At 38.7% G+C, this 17,131-nt stretch overlaps 1 protein-coding gene across 1 annotated transcript in view; it reads left to right on the forward strand.

Moving 5' to 3' along the window:
• The first annotated feature begins 2,384 nt into the window (after nucleotides 1-2,384).
• The window catches only part of Agps (alkylglycerone phosphate synthase), a 150,983-nt gene continuing 136,236 nt past the window's right edge, over nucleotides 2,385-17,131 (forward strand). The window contains exon 1 of the mRNA XM_063259355.1: nucleotides 2,385-2,560. Coding sequence (XP_063115425.1) covers nucleotides 2,541-2,560 — 20 coding nt within the window. The 5' untranslated portion in view covers nucleotides 2,385-2,540. The remainder of the gene's footprint in view (nucleotides 2,561-17,131) is intronic.

Below are 17,131 nucleotides of genomic sequence, written 5' to 3' on the forward strand. Positions count from 1 at the left end.
ACACAAGGGAGATTTTGGACAATGAGAGAACACCTGAAGCCTTGAGCCTTCTTGATGGTTAAAACTTTTGCTTATGAGGTTATTTCTCCTTTGTTTAAAGATACAAAACTCCCTTGTTTGAAACTCCCTTGGTTGCCTTTTAAGAGCAAGTTGATTCTCTTATGTGCTACTTCCACTTTGCAGTACCTCTAGATGTATAATTAGAATCAAATTCTAGTCTGACCTAAGAGGTAACTACAGGGGCTGGGGCTGTGGTAGAGCTCAGAGGTTGGGCACTGAGGGGCAGGGCACAATTATAAAGTGGGATTGAGAAATATGCAGCTCCAGAAATATATGCTCCACCATAAAGGGAATTGGAGAGCTTGGTTAATTGCTTTGTGGGTGTGGGTTAAAACAGATTTTCAGAACACTGAATGGCTGACCATAGTGGCACACACCTGTAATTCTAGCATTTGGGAGGCTGAAGCAGTAGGGTTGTTGCAAGCTCGAGACTAATCTGGGCTACAAAATGAGCTTCAGGCCAGACTGAATTGGATAGTGACATCCTGTCTCAAAAACAAAAAGTGTTGAATGAAGATGGGGACATATTTGAGTCCAGGATGAAATTACTAATAGGGCTTATAAGAGATTCTGGATTGATTGCTGTACCTTGAAAGTTGATAATAATTATATTTGCTCTGCTAAAAGGCAGACTGAAACGTGGACTCAATAGTGTGTCACGCAAAAGTAAACAGATTAAAATCTCTTAGGCAAAATGTAATGGAAGAAATTTTCAAATTTCAGAAGATAAGAATGCTGAAGTGGATTTTTATATGACTCAACCATCTCCCTCAAATATATCTTTCAAAAAAAGATTCAGAAGACACTCACAAGGTCCTTGAGGAAAGAATCTGTTAGAGAAGGTCAGTATATTTGATGTTTGTTTGCTTGTTTGTTTGAGACAGGGTCTTGCTATGTAGTGCAGGCTGATCTTGAACTCACTATGTTGCCCAGGCTGAGTGGTCATCCTCCTGCCTCAGTCTCTTAACTGCTGAGATTACAGTACGCTCCACCAGCAGCATCAGCGTATTTGAAAAGTGCTTTGCAGAACGTTTTCTGTAGACCAGGAATCAGGGTAAAAGAGGACACAGTTAAGTTTGGCTCACTGAATTTCATAGTGATTAGAGGATCCAGGAGCTGCATGGTTTAAGTAGCACTTAAATCCTGCATGTGGGTCACTTGCAAAGTAGGAGGGCTGGTGTGACAATCATGATGCTCTGACCAAGAGATTGTAGGGAGATGACTGATTACAAATTCCTGGACCAAAGTAGATGGAGAGCCTCATAAGATTCTACTTGATTTGTTTAACAAAAAAACAAACAAACAAACTTTGGGTCTTAAAAAGGATTATTATCCAGTTCCCAGATACAGTTGAAGGTAATCTGAGGAAGTTCCTGCTTGACATTTCCTCCTGGCATGTGGTCATTTACGAGGATAATTGTGAACAAGGAGGCGAAGTAGTTGCTTTCTTCTGATTAAATTTTTATCTTCTTACAACAGGATCCTATCAGGCTCTGGGTCACAATTAAGTCAGCAGAAATGTTCTTATTTCCTCAGCTTACAAGATAGCACATTGGATGACAAGATTATTAATACAAGCAGATGGGGATAAAAGTATTTGTTGTAATCAGGGGTTGCAAAGAGAACAATTATAGGATATGGAATTTATATTATTATTTTATGATGGTCACCTAAAGTTAAATACAAGAAAGTGCAGGAAATCTGTCCACAACACTAAAGACCTAGAAAATTCAGTTGAGGACCTGGATCCCACTGCAATGTCCAGGATGAGTCCAACTGAAGATCTAGACCCCCTGACACTGCCTTCCATGAGTCCAACTAGAGGTCTAGAGACCATGACAATGACTCATGATAGACTGTTTTGTGGATCTATGCTGCAAAGGCCCGAAGGTCAGCGGTGGAAGCTAGGAAGCCTATGCCAATTGAAGGCTCTGTGCCAGTAGGTTGAGAGTTCTATTCTGGAGCCAAGAAGTGACACTCAAGGACCAGGGGCCAGGGATTTACCTTAGTGGCTCAAGCGCTTGCCTGGTAAGTGCAAGGTTGTGAGTTTGATCCTTGGTACAAAAAAAGAAAAAAAAAAAAAAAAAAAAAGAAAGAAAGAAACTAAGCAAAATAAGGACCAGGGATGCCCTGAAAAGTACCAAAGCCATCCTTAGCAACAGTGAGGTCCAAAGCTCCTCCAACAATGAAAACAGTTGAGTACATGTCAGGAAGCCAGTGTGACAGGCTTTTCCTGGAGATTAAATAGCACACGTCTTCCCTCTGGATCCAGGAAGCAATGCTCACTGTAAGGATCAGAGCTCCCCCAAAGTGAGCCACAGCCACTCTCAGCGACAAGGTCCCAAGCTCCTCTGATGATGATGGCTGACTACATATTGGGGAAGCTAGCAAGACCAGCTGCTCCAGGAGAACCAATAGCTCTAAACAACACCACTTAGGAAAACCCACAACACCCGCTATTCCTCTCCGCGTCTCCTTTTATGCTGACAACCTTCCTCAGGTGGGCCATCTACACTCAGCACCGCGCTCTTAAACTAGTGCTTTCTCTAAAACAGCACATTACTTCTATATCTGGAACGAATTCAATGTAAAGGCAACTATACTCTTCCCTATTTTCTAGTCCATGGCTCATCGTAGCAGAACAGTATCATTTTCCATTCTTCAAAACATGGAAAACGGAATGGCAGGGTAGGCACTTGAACAAAAGAAAGTTAAATATTTAAATGTGTAGTGTAATTGCATCACAAAAACCTTCCTCCTTCAGAATTGGAGCAGTCTTCCAGCTAACTGGCACACACTACACCAAGCATGCTGTTCTTACTGCTGAGTTTAAGGCACTGACAGCTGACATCTTTGAAAGACGTTGCTCTAGCTCTAAGTCTTTCTCTATCTAGCATGGGCACAGTGGCCCCAGTGACTGCCTGATTAGTCAGAGGTGCATTCTGAGTGGAAAATGCATGACAGACCTCGAAGAGTTAGAAAAAAGAATGTCATACATTTTCTGAGTTACTTCTAGGGTCTTTTTTTTTTTTTTAGTCTTTTAAAAATAAGTTTATTGGTACAATTTAGATATACATAATGAGCACATTCATCATAGGGAATTTGTACCTGTACATAATAAAGCTTGATTCTTCTTTTGTCCCCCCATTCTCTTCCACTCTGTTCAACCCCACTTCTCTTCCTTATTTACAAAGCTTTGTTTCCATTTTATCTTTCTTTTCTTAGTTTTTCTTTTCTTTTATTTTCCTTTCTCCTCCCTCCTCACTAGATCCCCATTCCTTTTTCTTCCTATTTCACAATTTCTATTATACATATTTGTTCTTATTGACACTTTCAGTTTCTCAAACCGAGAGACAATACGATATTTATACGTGTGTCTGATTTATTTCACGTAAGAGAAAGGTCTCAAGGTCCATCCGTTTAGCTATAAATGTCTCAAGTTTATTCTTCTTATGGCAGAGTAGTACTCTATCATATAAATAAACTGCATCTTTTTTATCCATTCATTGGTATTTGGGCTGTTTCTAAGATTAAGCTGTTACAAACTGTGCTGCTATAAATATGCATCCATATGTATTGCTGTGATATGATGGTTTTAATGCTCTTGGGAAGATACTAAGAAGGTAAACAGCTGGGTCAAATGAGATGGCCAGTCCTGGAATTTTGAGGAATCTCCATACCGATTTCCAGTGGTTGTACCAGTCACACTGTACCAACAGTAGAGAAAGGTTCTTTTTCCCCACACCTCTGCCAGAATTTGTTATTGGTTGATTTTTTGATAATTGCCATTTTTTCTGGAGTGAGATGGAATCTCAGCATTTTAAAATTTGCATCTCTTCAATGACCAGCGATGTTGAACATTTTTTTCAAATATTTATTTGCTGTTTGTATTTCTTCATCTAAGAACTGTGTGTTCATCTCAGGTGCCCATTTTTGGATTGGGTCTTTAAATTTGTGGTGGGGTCTGATTTTTTTCAATTCTATATATATTCTAGATATTAATATTTTGTCTAAGGAAAAATTAGCTCAATTTTTTCCTGTCTGGGTTGTCTCTTCACTCTGTTGATGATTTTTTTTTTTTTTTCCTGTACAGGTTTTTCTAAAGTAAGTTGAGGGTTGAGGAGCTGGGAATTTAGCTCAACTGTGTAAGTTCCTGCCTGGCAAGCGCTAGGTTGTGATCCCTGGTTCCAAAATAAACAAAACAAAAAAACAAGCAAAGTAAATTGAGATCCTAATTGTTGATTCTTCCCAATATTCCCATGTAATTGGGGTTTTGTTTATAGAGTCTTTGCCTACACCTATGTCTTCAAGTGTTCCACCTATTCTCTCTTCTAGCAAATTTAGCGCTTCTGTTTTAATATTTAGATCTTTGATCCATTTTTATTTTAGTTTAGTGCATGGGTCTAGTTTTAATCTTAGGCATATAGAAAGCCAATTTTTTCAAGTTCACTTATAAAAAAGGCTATTTTTCTTCCAGGAATGTGTTTGACCCCTTTGTCAAAAATAAAGTGGTTGAATGTGTTTGGAGTTGTTTTTGCATCTTTGAATCTGTTCCATTGATCCTTGGATCTGTTTTTTTGTCAGTACCATGCTGTGTTTTGTTTTGTTTTGATTTGTTTTTAATCACACAAGCTTTGTAATATAGTTTCAAGTCAAGCATTGTGATGCCTCCTGCTTTGCCTTTGTTGCCAGGAATTGCTTTTGCTACTCTAGGTCTCTTCTGGTTCCAAATGAATCTTAGGATTGTTTTCTCTAATTCTGTGAGATACGCTGTTGGAATTTTAATCAGGGTTGTATTAAAACTGTGTAACAATTTTGGAAATATAGGCATTTTAACTATGTTGATTCTTTCTACCCCTGAACAAGGGATGTCTTTCTATTTTCTGGTATCTTCTTTAATCTCCTTTTTCAAAGTACTGTAGTTTTCAATGTAGAGGCCTTTTACTTTGTTAGGTTGAATCCTAGGTATTTCAATTTTTTGGATGCTATAGTGAAAAGTGATGTTTCCCTAATTTTTTTCTTGGTGAGTTTGGTATTTGAGTACAGAAAGGCTATGGATTTTTCAGTGTTGGCTTTGTATCCAGCTTTGCTACTGAATTTGGGTATTAAATCTAAAAGTCTTTTGGTGGAGTTTTTGGGGTTTTCTGTGTAAAGTATCATGTCATTTGCAAATAATGATAATTTAACTTCTTCTTTTCCTATCCTTATTCCTTAATTTCTTTCTCTTATCTAATTGCTCTAAGATTTCCAGAACTATACTGAATAAGAATGTTGGCAGTGGACATCCTTGTTTTATTCCTGATTTGCTTTGTTCCTGAGTGAAAGCTTTCAGTTTTTGTCTGTTTAGTATGACGTTAGCTGTTGCTTTGTCATAGATAGCTTTTATCAGACTGAGATAAAGATAATCTATTCCAATTTTCTGTAGAATTTTTATGATGAATGGGAGTTAGAATTTGTTAAATGTTTTTCTGTATCTATTAAGATGATCATATGGTTTTTGTCCTTGGCTCTGTTAATATGGTATATTACATTTATTGATTTGCATATGTTGAACCATCCTGCATGCTTGGGATGTCATTTGTTATATTTATTTACTTATTTATTTTTGTTACTGGGAATCAAACTCATGACCTCACACTTGCCAGGTAGGCACTGTGCCACTGAGCCGTATTCCTGGCCCTAGTAACTTTTAAAGTATCTATCACATGTTACAAACTAACAACATTTTGGAAAATTTTGATTAAATAAACAATTATATTCAAATAAATTTTAGAAAGAAGCTATCCCCAGGCTAAATACTGTATGATTCCAGTTGTGTGGCATTCTGGAGAAGGTAAAATCATGGAGCAGTAAAAAGATCAATGGTTGTGAGGGGTTCGGGTGGAGGAGGGATGAATAGGCAGAGAGCAGAGATTTTTAGAGTAGTGAAACTACTCTGTATGCTGTAATGGTAGTGGATATATTTCTTCACACCCATAGAGCACATAACACTAACAATAAAGGTTAATGGAAATTCTGGACTTCGAGTGATAGTACCACATCATCAGTTTTAGCAAGTATACCTTTCTAGTTGAGGATGTTGGCAATTGTGCAGGTTACGTGGTGGGGAGGAGGTATGTGGGAAATCTCAGTACCTTCCTCTTAATTTTATTATGAACCTAAACTGCTCTAAAAAATAAAGGCCTCTGGGAAACAAAAGTCTGTGAGAAGTTAATCTCAGTTTACTTCTTACTTTTTAAAATATCTAGCTGTTAAAAAATTTAAAACTACACATGTGGCTTACTGTAGATTTACAGTGATCAGTGCTGCTGCAAGGGATGATAAGCCACACCTGAGGAAAGGAATGGAAGCCACGCCAAGCAGAATTTGGCCAGGGTTTCCTGTAACTCATCGGTATTGTTGAGTTATAAAGATGTCAGTTTCTGGGGCTGTGAATATAGTTCAGTGATAAAGCACATGCTTAGCATGTGTGAGGCCCTGAGATTAACCCCCAGCAACCAACAAAACCAAAGCCAAGCAACAAACAAACAAACAAGCACAATTTTTTTAAAAGTATAAAAATATGCTTTCATTTTTGGCAAAATCACCATCCACAAATTTGAATTTCATTCTTTCCACAAAGTATTGGCATGACAACACTCAAAATCTCTAAGTTAAGGAGTGTGTCTAGTTCTGCCTTTAACACAGGAAAAGGTTACATAGGTGACTATATGGTAATTTTACTCTAGAAATCTGATGGATAAGAGCTCTTTGGTTAGTTCTTCAGAGAAGGTATAAATGGGCCTTCTGGTCAATTGCTTTGCTTTTTGTTTTTTGGTTTCTGTTTTGGCACCAGGGATCAAACTCATGACCTCAGGCTTGCCAAGCAAGTGCTTGGGCCACTGAGCTAAACCCCCAGCCTCTGCTTTGAATGTGGAACTATTTGATTTAAAAATGTGAGCCTTACATCACTTTATCAGATCCTTTCCAATTTCATTTTGTCAACTTTTAATTCCCCTACACCAAAAATGAGCATGAAAGTAGAAGCCAGCAAAATAAGAAGTGAGTCAGCATGTTCTCTATATGTGATATATAAAATTTTGTGTTTGCTATAATTTCTCTTCATTGCATCTGTTTAATCAAAGGGCTCTATGAGACCAATATATACCAGCATGACAAAAATCACAATTAATGCCTGCCTCATGAAAGACCAAAGAGCTTGCATTCTAAGTGTTTAGAATTCATCAATTTCCTTGGCATCCTAGGTTGTTGGGCAATTCCAACAAAGTAAAGCTTGCCAAAATGTGATCACCAAATGTGGCTGGCTTTGAAATACCAGGGAACATGAGTGATCCACAAGGCATCATACCTTTTAGCATCGTATATGCTAAAATATGCCATGAAAGAAATGCTACTCATTTGGGTCAGTGTCTGCTCAAATCTGTTCCTGCTTCTCCCATGTTGGTGGTATCCCTTGTCTAGCCATAGAGTTTCTGTATTTTCTCACTCTCCATTTCTCTTTCCAAGTGGTCATTTACCACTTTTGAAACATCTCTTGAATGTTTCCTCCTTTCATCCATTTTCAGGATATATTTTCTTAGATGATTCCCTTATTCACCCTGCCTCAGACACCTGGAATTGATTAGATTTCCAACATAAACATCTATTAAGCTGTTGTGAAAATATCTCCCATTTTAATGATGTTTCTCATTGCTGCAAGATTTATCTATTTAAATATCCTAAATATCAGGGGCTGGAGATTTAGCTCAGCGGCATAAGCGCCTGCCTTGCAAGCAGGCAGTCGTGAGTTCGATCCCTGGTACCGATAAAAAGGAAAAAGACCAAAAAAAAAAAAAAAAGTAGCCTAAATATCTAAGTGTATCATTCCCCTGAGTGAAGTCTTTCCAAATGAGTTACCATCACCCGCAGGATCAAGTACATCCTTCTTCAGGTGCCATTTAATCCTTTATGTATTATAATCTTATTTACCTTCTCTGACATAGTCTCCTACCCCTCCCACCATCTCATCATGGATAGCCAAGCTAAAAAAAAATTACGTAAAAATTCATCCACATTCTGAATTTTTAAATTTGATAATAGTGAGGGAATTGAAAGGATTCGTGATGGTATAATAAAATGTACATTACCGAAACACAAATGTATTACATATGGCAAATTAATTCTTTGTATTTTCTTGGCCCATGAAATGGATATTATTTTAGTAGTAAGTGACAAAAGCCTAATTTGAATCAATTCTGGCAAAAGAATTACGAATAATTGCCTTATGAATCCTAAGGAAGGGTTAAAAAGCCAAACCAGTAGATGGGCAGTGCTGCATCTGGACCTCAGGAGTGGCTAGAGGAAGCCACTGCCATTGAAATTCCTTTGTCAATTCACTTGGCTCCTTCTTCTGTGTCACCTTTCTCTTCTGATCCCACTATAGATGGATTTTCCTCAAGACAGTGTTTTGGAGGCAGTGTCCTTTATCAACTGTGTGGGTGACACACATTTTTCATTGATTGAAGAATTCAGATGACGGCTTCTGGTTTTAGGTTGAGGGCCTTTCCCTGGACCTATCAGGTGTGACCTGGGAAGTCTGCTCATGTAAGCAGAGAGAAGCTCTGGCTGTAGCCATATGGCTGGTGGCAAGCGAGGGGAAAAACTATACAAGAGAAATTGCTCTTTTAAAAACCTTGTTCTCTTGAAACAGTCTAGTTCTGTAACTGCTTCAAGGCTTTGTAATTACTTTCTGGATCCCTGTAGGCATGGGAGTGTAACTGACCATACAGGATGCATGACTGTATCACTGTAACGAGCCTCATAGTAAACTGATGATCATTAAATCTACCTTTGTAACCAGTGATCTCACCCTGCTAGCTAATCAGAACTGCCTGATTGTTCTATTGTGCCCTTTACCTCCTTTGTCCCTCACCATCACTGGTCATTCGAGAAATGCAAATTAAAACAGCACTGAGATTTCATCTCACTCTGGAAAGTATGGCTGCCATCAAGAAATCAACTAATAACAAATGTTGGCGAGGATGCGGAGAAAAAGAAACACTTCTCCACTATTGGTGGGAGTGTATATTGGTGCAGCCACTGTGGAAATCAGTGTGGAGGTTTCTCAGAAGACTAGGATTGGAAGTTCCATTCAATCCAGTTATTCCTCTCCTGGGTATCTTCCAAGAAAAACTGAAAGGTCACATCACAGTGATATATGTACACCCCTGTTCATAGCAGCACAATTTGTAATAGCTAAATCTTGGAAACAACCAAAATGCCCATTAACTGCAGAGTGGATGAAAAAGATGTGGTATTTTTATACAAAGGAATATTACTCAGCTATAAAAAGGATTCTCTTGAGGCCTTCATAGGTAAATGGAGGCAGCTTGAGACTATCCTTATAAGTGAAGTAAATCAGAATCATATTTATAGATGTCATATATCTCTAGTATAAAAAGTAATAAGAACTCTAGGAGTAATAAAATCCAAAATGTGTAATTGCTATTGAAAAAGAAAGAGGAAAAGAAAGTGCTCTAAAGCATATAACTGCATGTATGTTTAAGTGTATAGGATTGATAAACATGTAACTAAGTTTTTGTTGAATTGTTGAACAGAACTGTTTGCAGTTTATTATTATTATTTTTTTTTTTTTTGTCTTTTTTGAGATGGGGTCTCGCTATGTGGTTCAGGCTGGCCTTGAGCTCACTTTGTAGCCCAGGCTGGTCTCAAACTCTCAACAATCCTGCTACCTCAGCCTCCCAAGTGCTGGGATTACAGGCATGAGCCACCACGCCTGGCTGTAGTTGCATTGTTTGAATGTCCACTTTGTATGCTTTAATTTTGTAACTTGAACAACTATTTCTAAGATGACAATATGTAATTTATCAACTTGTGATTTCTTACTGTTTTTTTTTAAATTCTATATTATTTCTACTCTTTTTTGTTTTACTTTTTTTCTCTTTAAATAAAATTTTAAAAAGTTATGGTTTATTCTTAGGTATGATAATGATATTGTGGTTATGTTTTTTACAAGTCTTTTCCTTCCATGATAAATACAAATATTTATGGATCAAATAATATAGCTGGGCTGCTATCCAAGCCCCCAGTGGGAGGTGAAAAGGAGGCAGGTGGATTTAGATGAAACAACAGTGGCTGCGAGGTGATGGGTTGGGGTCGGGTGTGGCTCAGTGGCTCACTTCTCTCTGCTTTCCATGTTTAGAACTTTCTATAATACAAAGTTAACATGCAGGTTACCTTTGTTTAACATTCCTTCTCCAGGTCACATAATTAAATTCTCTCCCTGTACAGCTAGGGAAAAATTACTGTCTAAAGGATTCAGGCAGAGGAAAAAACAAGGATATTGGAATCTCACGAGCAGTTCTGTGACCTGGGGCAAATTTCTTGCCTCTTCTGAGCTGCATTTTAGTCATCTTTAGACTGAGAACACCAGCACTCCTCCTGAAAGGTTTTATGAGAATTGAGGGAAGCCGTGTAGTATCTGTAAGTGCCTCCGCGGGCGGGCACAGAGTAGAGCTCAGTGTCAGTCATCTCTACCATTGTGTGTCAAGATCACACAGCTTATAGTGGCACAGTCAGACCCACTGCACAGGTTGCGGGAGGAACACACTGCCACACTATTTCTTTTGAGTAAAAGGCTTCTAATTAAAAGCAGTTGAACTAAAAAGCAAAGAAACACCTGAAATGGAGATTATTTGGCCACCGGGAAGAAATGATTTCGTCTGAAAGATATTTGTTTCCTGACTCCATGGCATGCTGTGTCTTCAATGGTGGCATCAGTCTAGTTTCCTACATGACAATCAAGGCCAGACTGTGTCCTTCCTCATGCCCACAGGTGTTTCCATGGGGACTGGTTTAAATGGAAGGAAATTCCTTTAGGATCCTACTTAACATCCTAACAGGATCCTATTTAACATCCCGTAAAAAGAGCCCTTGCGTCAGAGGTGGCAGACCTGTAGCTCCTGTGCTGCTGCAGGCTGTTTGTATCATTGAAAGCTCTAAACGGTTCATCATCACCGAACCACAGCTAACTATTCATAGTGGGCTGACTTGTCCAAGGTCATCCTGCTAGTTAGGAGCAGGACTTTCCAGGTCTGTTTGTTCGGTTTCAGAGGATATATTGCTTTTAGATATTTACGCATTAAAGTAGGTAATTTCCACTACAAAGTATACAATAAACAGTATTGTCTTTTTAGAATCAACAAGGCATATGCTCAGTTTATCATCACATGAACTATTGCCTTTATCTTCTTTTTCAGATATTAGTTTCAGCAGATGCTGTTTGCTAGATGCCCTTGACCTTTTAAGCTTCTTATCTAATTTGAGAAAGAGCCATGTGGCTCAATCCAGTGTATTTATTGATATTTTTCAGCTTGTTCTCATTTTCATAAACTTTTTCTTCTTTCTTAGTAATTTTGGAAACCTTTCATAGGAAGGGCAAAGAAGACAGGCAATGCCTGCTTTCTGTAAGTCGCGAGGGAGAACACAGGATGGAATTGATGAGTGGAAGCAATAAGACTAAAGAACTTCATCCCAGGCACTGCTCTCATGGCAATGAAAAAAGTCAATTTCGTTTAACAAATGCTTAACATTGTGCTAGAAGCAGAAGACACAATGATTTAGGTAATGCATCAGGTCAGCACACCTGCTCTCAGAGATTCTGTTTAGTAGGCTCTGCAGCTAAGTATCAAAATAGTTATAATAAAATGCCAGTGTAAATGCTTACTGTGTTAAAAACAAAATGCTCTGGAAAAGAGAGCAGCTCTGAGAAGAATAGGCAGGCTTTCAGAGAGAAAGTGGCATGTGGTTGGCGCCCGGGGGGATCTTACTTCAGCAGGCTGAGAGCCGGAATTTAACTTGTCATTCCAAGACTGTTGGTGGTTTCGGTGTATAAAGGAAACAGGAAATGACAGGGAGTAGTCTCAGGATATTGGTGTGGCTTCAACTGCCAGCTGCAATTCCACCTGGGCGTTCATTTGCTCATGTTTTGGAAATGAAATGTAAAAACAAAGAGGGTGAAAATGATCAATCCAAAATGAAAGCAAAAAGAATAAAAGAATAAAAGAATATGAAGGATACACTATAGAACAGGAATTGTTCTGCTTCAGAGCTTCCATTCAGGCAAGAGGTTACAGCTTCAAAGTGGCCATTCATTCAAAAATTAGAGGCCAACCAACACCTTGTGCTGATCACTGGGACAGATGCTGAGGATAAAACAAGACAACCATGGTCCGGTGGCTCGCAGGTTTATATCTGACTAGGGAAACTGTCTTTAAACAAAAACTAATTATATTTAATTATAACCTGCAATAAGTGATATGAGGAAGACAAGACATTAGGAGAACTTCTAACAGTCTGGAGTTTTATGGAAATGTTCCCGAAAGAAGTGACATTTGAACTGAGCCCTGAAGGGAAAGTAGGGTAACAGGGGCCAGTGTTAGGGCTGGGGTGTGGGGGAGTATTCCCAGCATGGGGAGGCAAGGGGGTGGTAGCACCAGTGTGGGTGGCCCATAAAGAACAAAAAGCTAAGGAGGTGGGCAAGAGCCTCTTTGTGTGTGGCCCACAGGGACATTTGTGATTTGGATCATTACACTCCCACAGGCCAGGAAGCAATACAGTTTTGTTTTGTTTTGTTTTGTTTGTGGTACCGGGAATTGAATTCATGACCTCACACTTGCCAGGCAGGCACTTATGCTGCTGAGCTAAATCCCCAACCCAAAGCAATTCAGTTTTGAAATGTTGCTTTGAGAGCAAAATGGAGGTCGGATCAGAGTGAGCTGAGAATAGGTGTAGAGAGGACAGTCAGAAGGCTACTGAGACTTGTCAAGATTCCTGTGTTCTGTACTAGGGTGCAGACACTGGAGATCAGAGGAAAGGTTGGGGGAAGGCAAGACTTGGGAAGATCAGCTCGTGTGTGTGTGTGTGTGTGTGTGTGTGTGTGTGTGTGTGTGCACGTGCGTGCGCGCACTCCACACCTGTCAGTAAAGGGAATCAGATTTTCTCTAAGTGGGAACCAGACCTGACATTCACAGTTCTGGACCAGCTTTAGTTATACTCCCTTTTCCTTCACGTCAGAATCCTCTCACTCCATCCAGGCCAAATGTCAAACTGGAACTTGATGTGTAGGCCTTGTTTTCTGACCTGCAGATACGAAAGCTGTGTAAGACGTGGCTTCCTAGGCATTCTCAGTGCTTTTCCAGGACCTTGTTCTCAACGTTAAACAGAGCCACGGGAAAGAATTCCAGGAAGACATAAATGAAAATGGAAAATGTGTGGTCAGCTAGAAAGAAAAAGAGGATGAGTAAATATGGGTTAATGGTATTGAGTTAGATAAAAAGGGACATTGGTCAAGTTTCCCCAGCCTGGACTTGAGGCCAGTTGGCTGTGACATCTGTCACCCCATTGATCACCAGGCTTGGATTCAGCTTATCTGGCTGGCTGGGCAGGTGTCCCTTTCCTCCCTCACTGATTCATGTGTGTCCCTTGTCCTTCCCAAAGCTTCGAGCCTAGTTTGATAGAAGGGGACCAGCCTGATAGAGGAGGGTCACTTCTAGTCAAGGGTGCAAGAGTAATTGTTCTCTCCTGCTAAAACCTCTAAACAAGCTCTTAAATTCCCCTAGCCTTTCTTTGGAGTGGAGATGAATAACCCTTTTGAGAGAATCTTAGCTACTGCTGTGTTTGAAGTTCTTATCTGTGGGAGCAGCACCTACTATTAAGGCTTAGTCATCACAGTCACTTAATAAATATTCCTTAAAGTATACGTTCAACAAAGAGTCCCAACAAGAGTCCCTAAGGGCCACACAGCACAAATCATTTAGCCTCAAACTTCTATGATTTCATTTCAAAAAGTAGAAGGAAATAGGCCACAGATAGGGGGTTGGCCGCTGCTGTGGAGGTAAGAACTTGGTGGCCACGTGAGGTAAGTGCTGGACCAGGAATTCTAGGGGGAACTGGTGGATTCTTTGAAAAGGCTGTCTTTGTCTTCTCAGTTTCAAAGTAAGGAGATTATATATGATGGAAGCTAAGTGCAGTTTATGGAAGGCAAGGCACAAAAGCTTATATAGATTTGAGTGAGCCAAGAAAAGAAAGCAAGGCAGTTATTGAAGACAAGAGACAGCTTTATGTTTATGTCTTACATTTCAAAGAATCTGAAACTGAGATAGGATCCAAATGTGGATTCTTTTCTCTGGGCTCCTAACTAGGAAGTGGTTTCTATCACCTTGTTCCGATTCCTTTCAGCACCTGTTACCATCTAAAACAAGCATTCGCCCTTCAATACAGTCCTCAGCTTTTCAACAACTTTCCTAAATTCTCAGCAAACCAAGTACTCTTTCCAAGGTCTTGGGCTCATTTGAGTTTCTTCAACCCCAGCCTCCTAGGAACCTTCCCTGGGAAACCAAGCCTCAAGCTTCTCTTCTAGGCGCCTTAGTCTTCTGTACCAAAGGAACACAATTTTTAAAACTCTAGACATAATAATCCCTTTTATAACTTCTTTTTTTATTTAAAGAGAAAAACAAAACAAAACAGTAAAAGGGTACAAGTAATACAGAATTTCAAGAGAAAAAATATATAGTAAGAAATCACTAGTTAATAGATTACATATTGTCATCTCAGAAACAGTTGTCCAGATTACAAAATTAAAGCATACAAAGTAGACATTAATACAGTGAGATTGCAGACAGTTCTGTTCAATGATCCAACAAAAACTCAGTAATATCGTTTTCTATCCTACACACTTACATATACATGCAGTTATATCCTTTAGATCACTTTCTTTCCTTTTTTTTTACAATAACAATTACACATTTTGGGTTTTCTTACTCCCACAGTTCTTATAACTTTTTCTTTGAAGAGGAAAAACAAACAAACAAACAAACCAAACCAAACCAAACCAAACCAAAACCCCTATGTGACAAAGCAAAACAGAGTCGGAACAGGAGGATGGACATAGTATATAATGCAAAAAGAGAATACCAGGTGATCAACAATGGTTACCATTATGCTTCTTGCTATCTTAAAAAGAGTTGCCTGTAACATCTAGTATAATAGAATTGAAGAAAACAGTACAGAACAAGACCAATAAAACCCACATTGAAGACCTTACAGGATTTCCAAAGAAGATAATAGTCAAACCATAATGGGCATCATAGAACCTCTGATGAATGTTATTCCCACCATGTAGCAGTGGATAAATAGTGGCTGCCACAAGCTGGTAAAGTTCCCTGGGCTCTGGGATAGAAGAAACAAGAAGTTTAAGTCCTGCAATCTTAACTATTTCAAAAGCAATGGAAGGCGGTGGTTGGATCCTCCTACTATTTCAATCAGAGCAGAAATTTAAGGGTCAAAGGTATAACATCTCATCTCAGTCTTCTCACCTTATCTGGAATACAGATGAAAAAGCTTCCCTTCATCTTTTTTTAAAAATAGATATATATCAGATGAGCCAGAAAGTATAATCTCAAAGACAGCTTCCCCCCCCCCCAAAGACAGCTTTTAAACAAAGAGTCTGTAGATAAAAACATACTTATCAAAAAAACAATTTTTCAACAAAGAGCCTTTAGACATTGTATCTCTTTCTTTGTAAAAGACATTCAAGCTGCTTCTCAGACAGGCTCCAAAAGCCTTGCTAAAGAACAATAGGCAACAGTCACAATCTCCTATTTGTGAAAAAAATAATTGGTTTAGGGAATCTTTGGTCATAGGTGATTTTTTGGGAGATATCCTTTAACAAAGGTTGACTTGGAGACCTAAAAGACTCCTTGTAGGCAACCAATTTAGGGAAGCATAAAAAACATTAAACTGAGTTTATTTGGATTACGAGGATAGACTCAGGCATGTTTGAATCTTCTTAAACAGCAAAATATTGTCTCAGTAGCCTTCCCATGGCAATTATATAGATTTTTAAATTTGCCAATAGCAGTAGCTTTTGTCTTGGTAACTCATATAATTACAGTAGACCTGGGATTCCAAGGATACAGTCACTGGGGTGAGTTTCCCTCTAGGGTCAGTATAGTACAATCGGAACTCAACTAGTTTCTATAAAGAATCATCTAGAATTGTGGTGTCTACCATGCCATCCATTATCCACATTGGCCACTTAAATTTAAATTAATTAAAATTAATAAAAATGTAAAATTCAGTTTCTGAATTTCAAATGCCATATTTCTAGGGGTTTTCCCTCTCTCCTTCTCCCTTCCCTTTTTTTCTTTCTCTTTTTCTTACCTTCCTCCTTCTCTCTCCCTTCCTCCCCCTAAGCGCTATATTGTAAGTGTTCAATAGCCACACGGAGCTAGTGGTTTCCTATTGGACAGCACAGTTACAGCTATTTCCATCATCGTAGAAGCTCTATTGGATAGCACCGATCTGAAAGAATTGTGTATTTGTAAATGTATAAATTATTAATTGAATTTATAATTTTTTCAACTTGAGAGACTCTCCCTAAATCTTTTAGCCTCACCAAAAAAAAAGAAAGAAAAACTTTAAAACAAAAATCATCCCTTCTCCCTAACCTTAAAAAGATTAACTTATATTTTATTCAGAGCTCGTGGTTTAAAATTTTTTTAAATTTTATTTTAAAGAGAAAAAATTTCAATATATGATAATTAGGGGATAACAATGGTATACACATTGCATATTGTTACGTTCAAATCAGTTACTCAGAATACAGGACACCTGCATTTAACTGCCCTTAGAATACTAGCACAGACCTTTCTTTAGTGAGAGCTCATCATGGTTCTTAGGATAGTTTCCTCATAGTTTTTCCAAATTAAAAACCATGGTCCTGTGTAGTCCCAAGTAGGAGGAGGAAGAGGTTCTTATGAATGAAACTTGAGAAACATAATCCCCATTGTTCCAGAACTGAGTAAGAATCTTGGTCAAAAACCCCTGGCATCTTGTGTGAGTTTAGGAAAACCCAAGGAAATCCTTTTGTCTTGTCCCCTAAATAGATCTTCTCTTTGTGCTCATTGATACATAAAATTCCTTCAACAAGACTTTTTTTTTTTAAAGATAGTATACTATCTTTTGTTTTGTTTTGCGGTTTTCTTTCTTTTTTTTTTTCCCCCCTGGTGCT

The sequence above is a fragment of the Cavia porcellus genome, unplaced genomic scaffold, assembly GCF_034190915.1.
Source record: "Cavia porcellus strain 051 isolate PalLab524CR breed Dunkin Hartley unplaced genomic scaffold, mCavPor4.1 scaffold_12, whole genome shotgun sequence".
Lineage (NCBI taxonomy): Eukaryota > Metazoa > Chordata > Mammalia > Rodentia > Caviidae > Cavia > Cavia porcellus.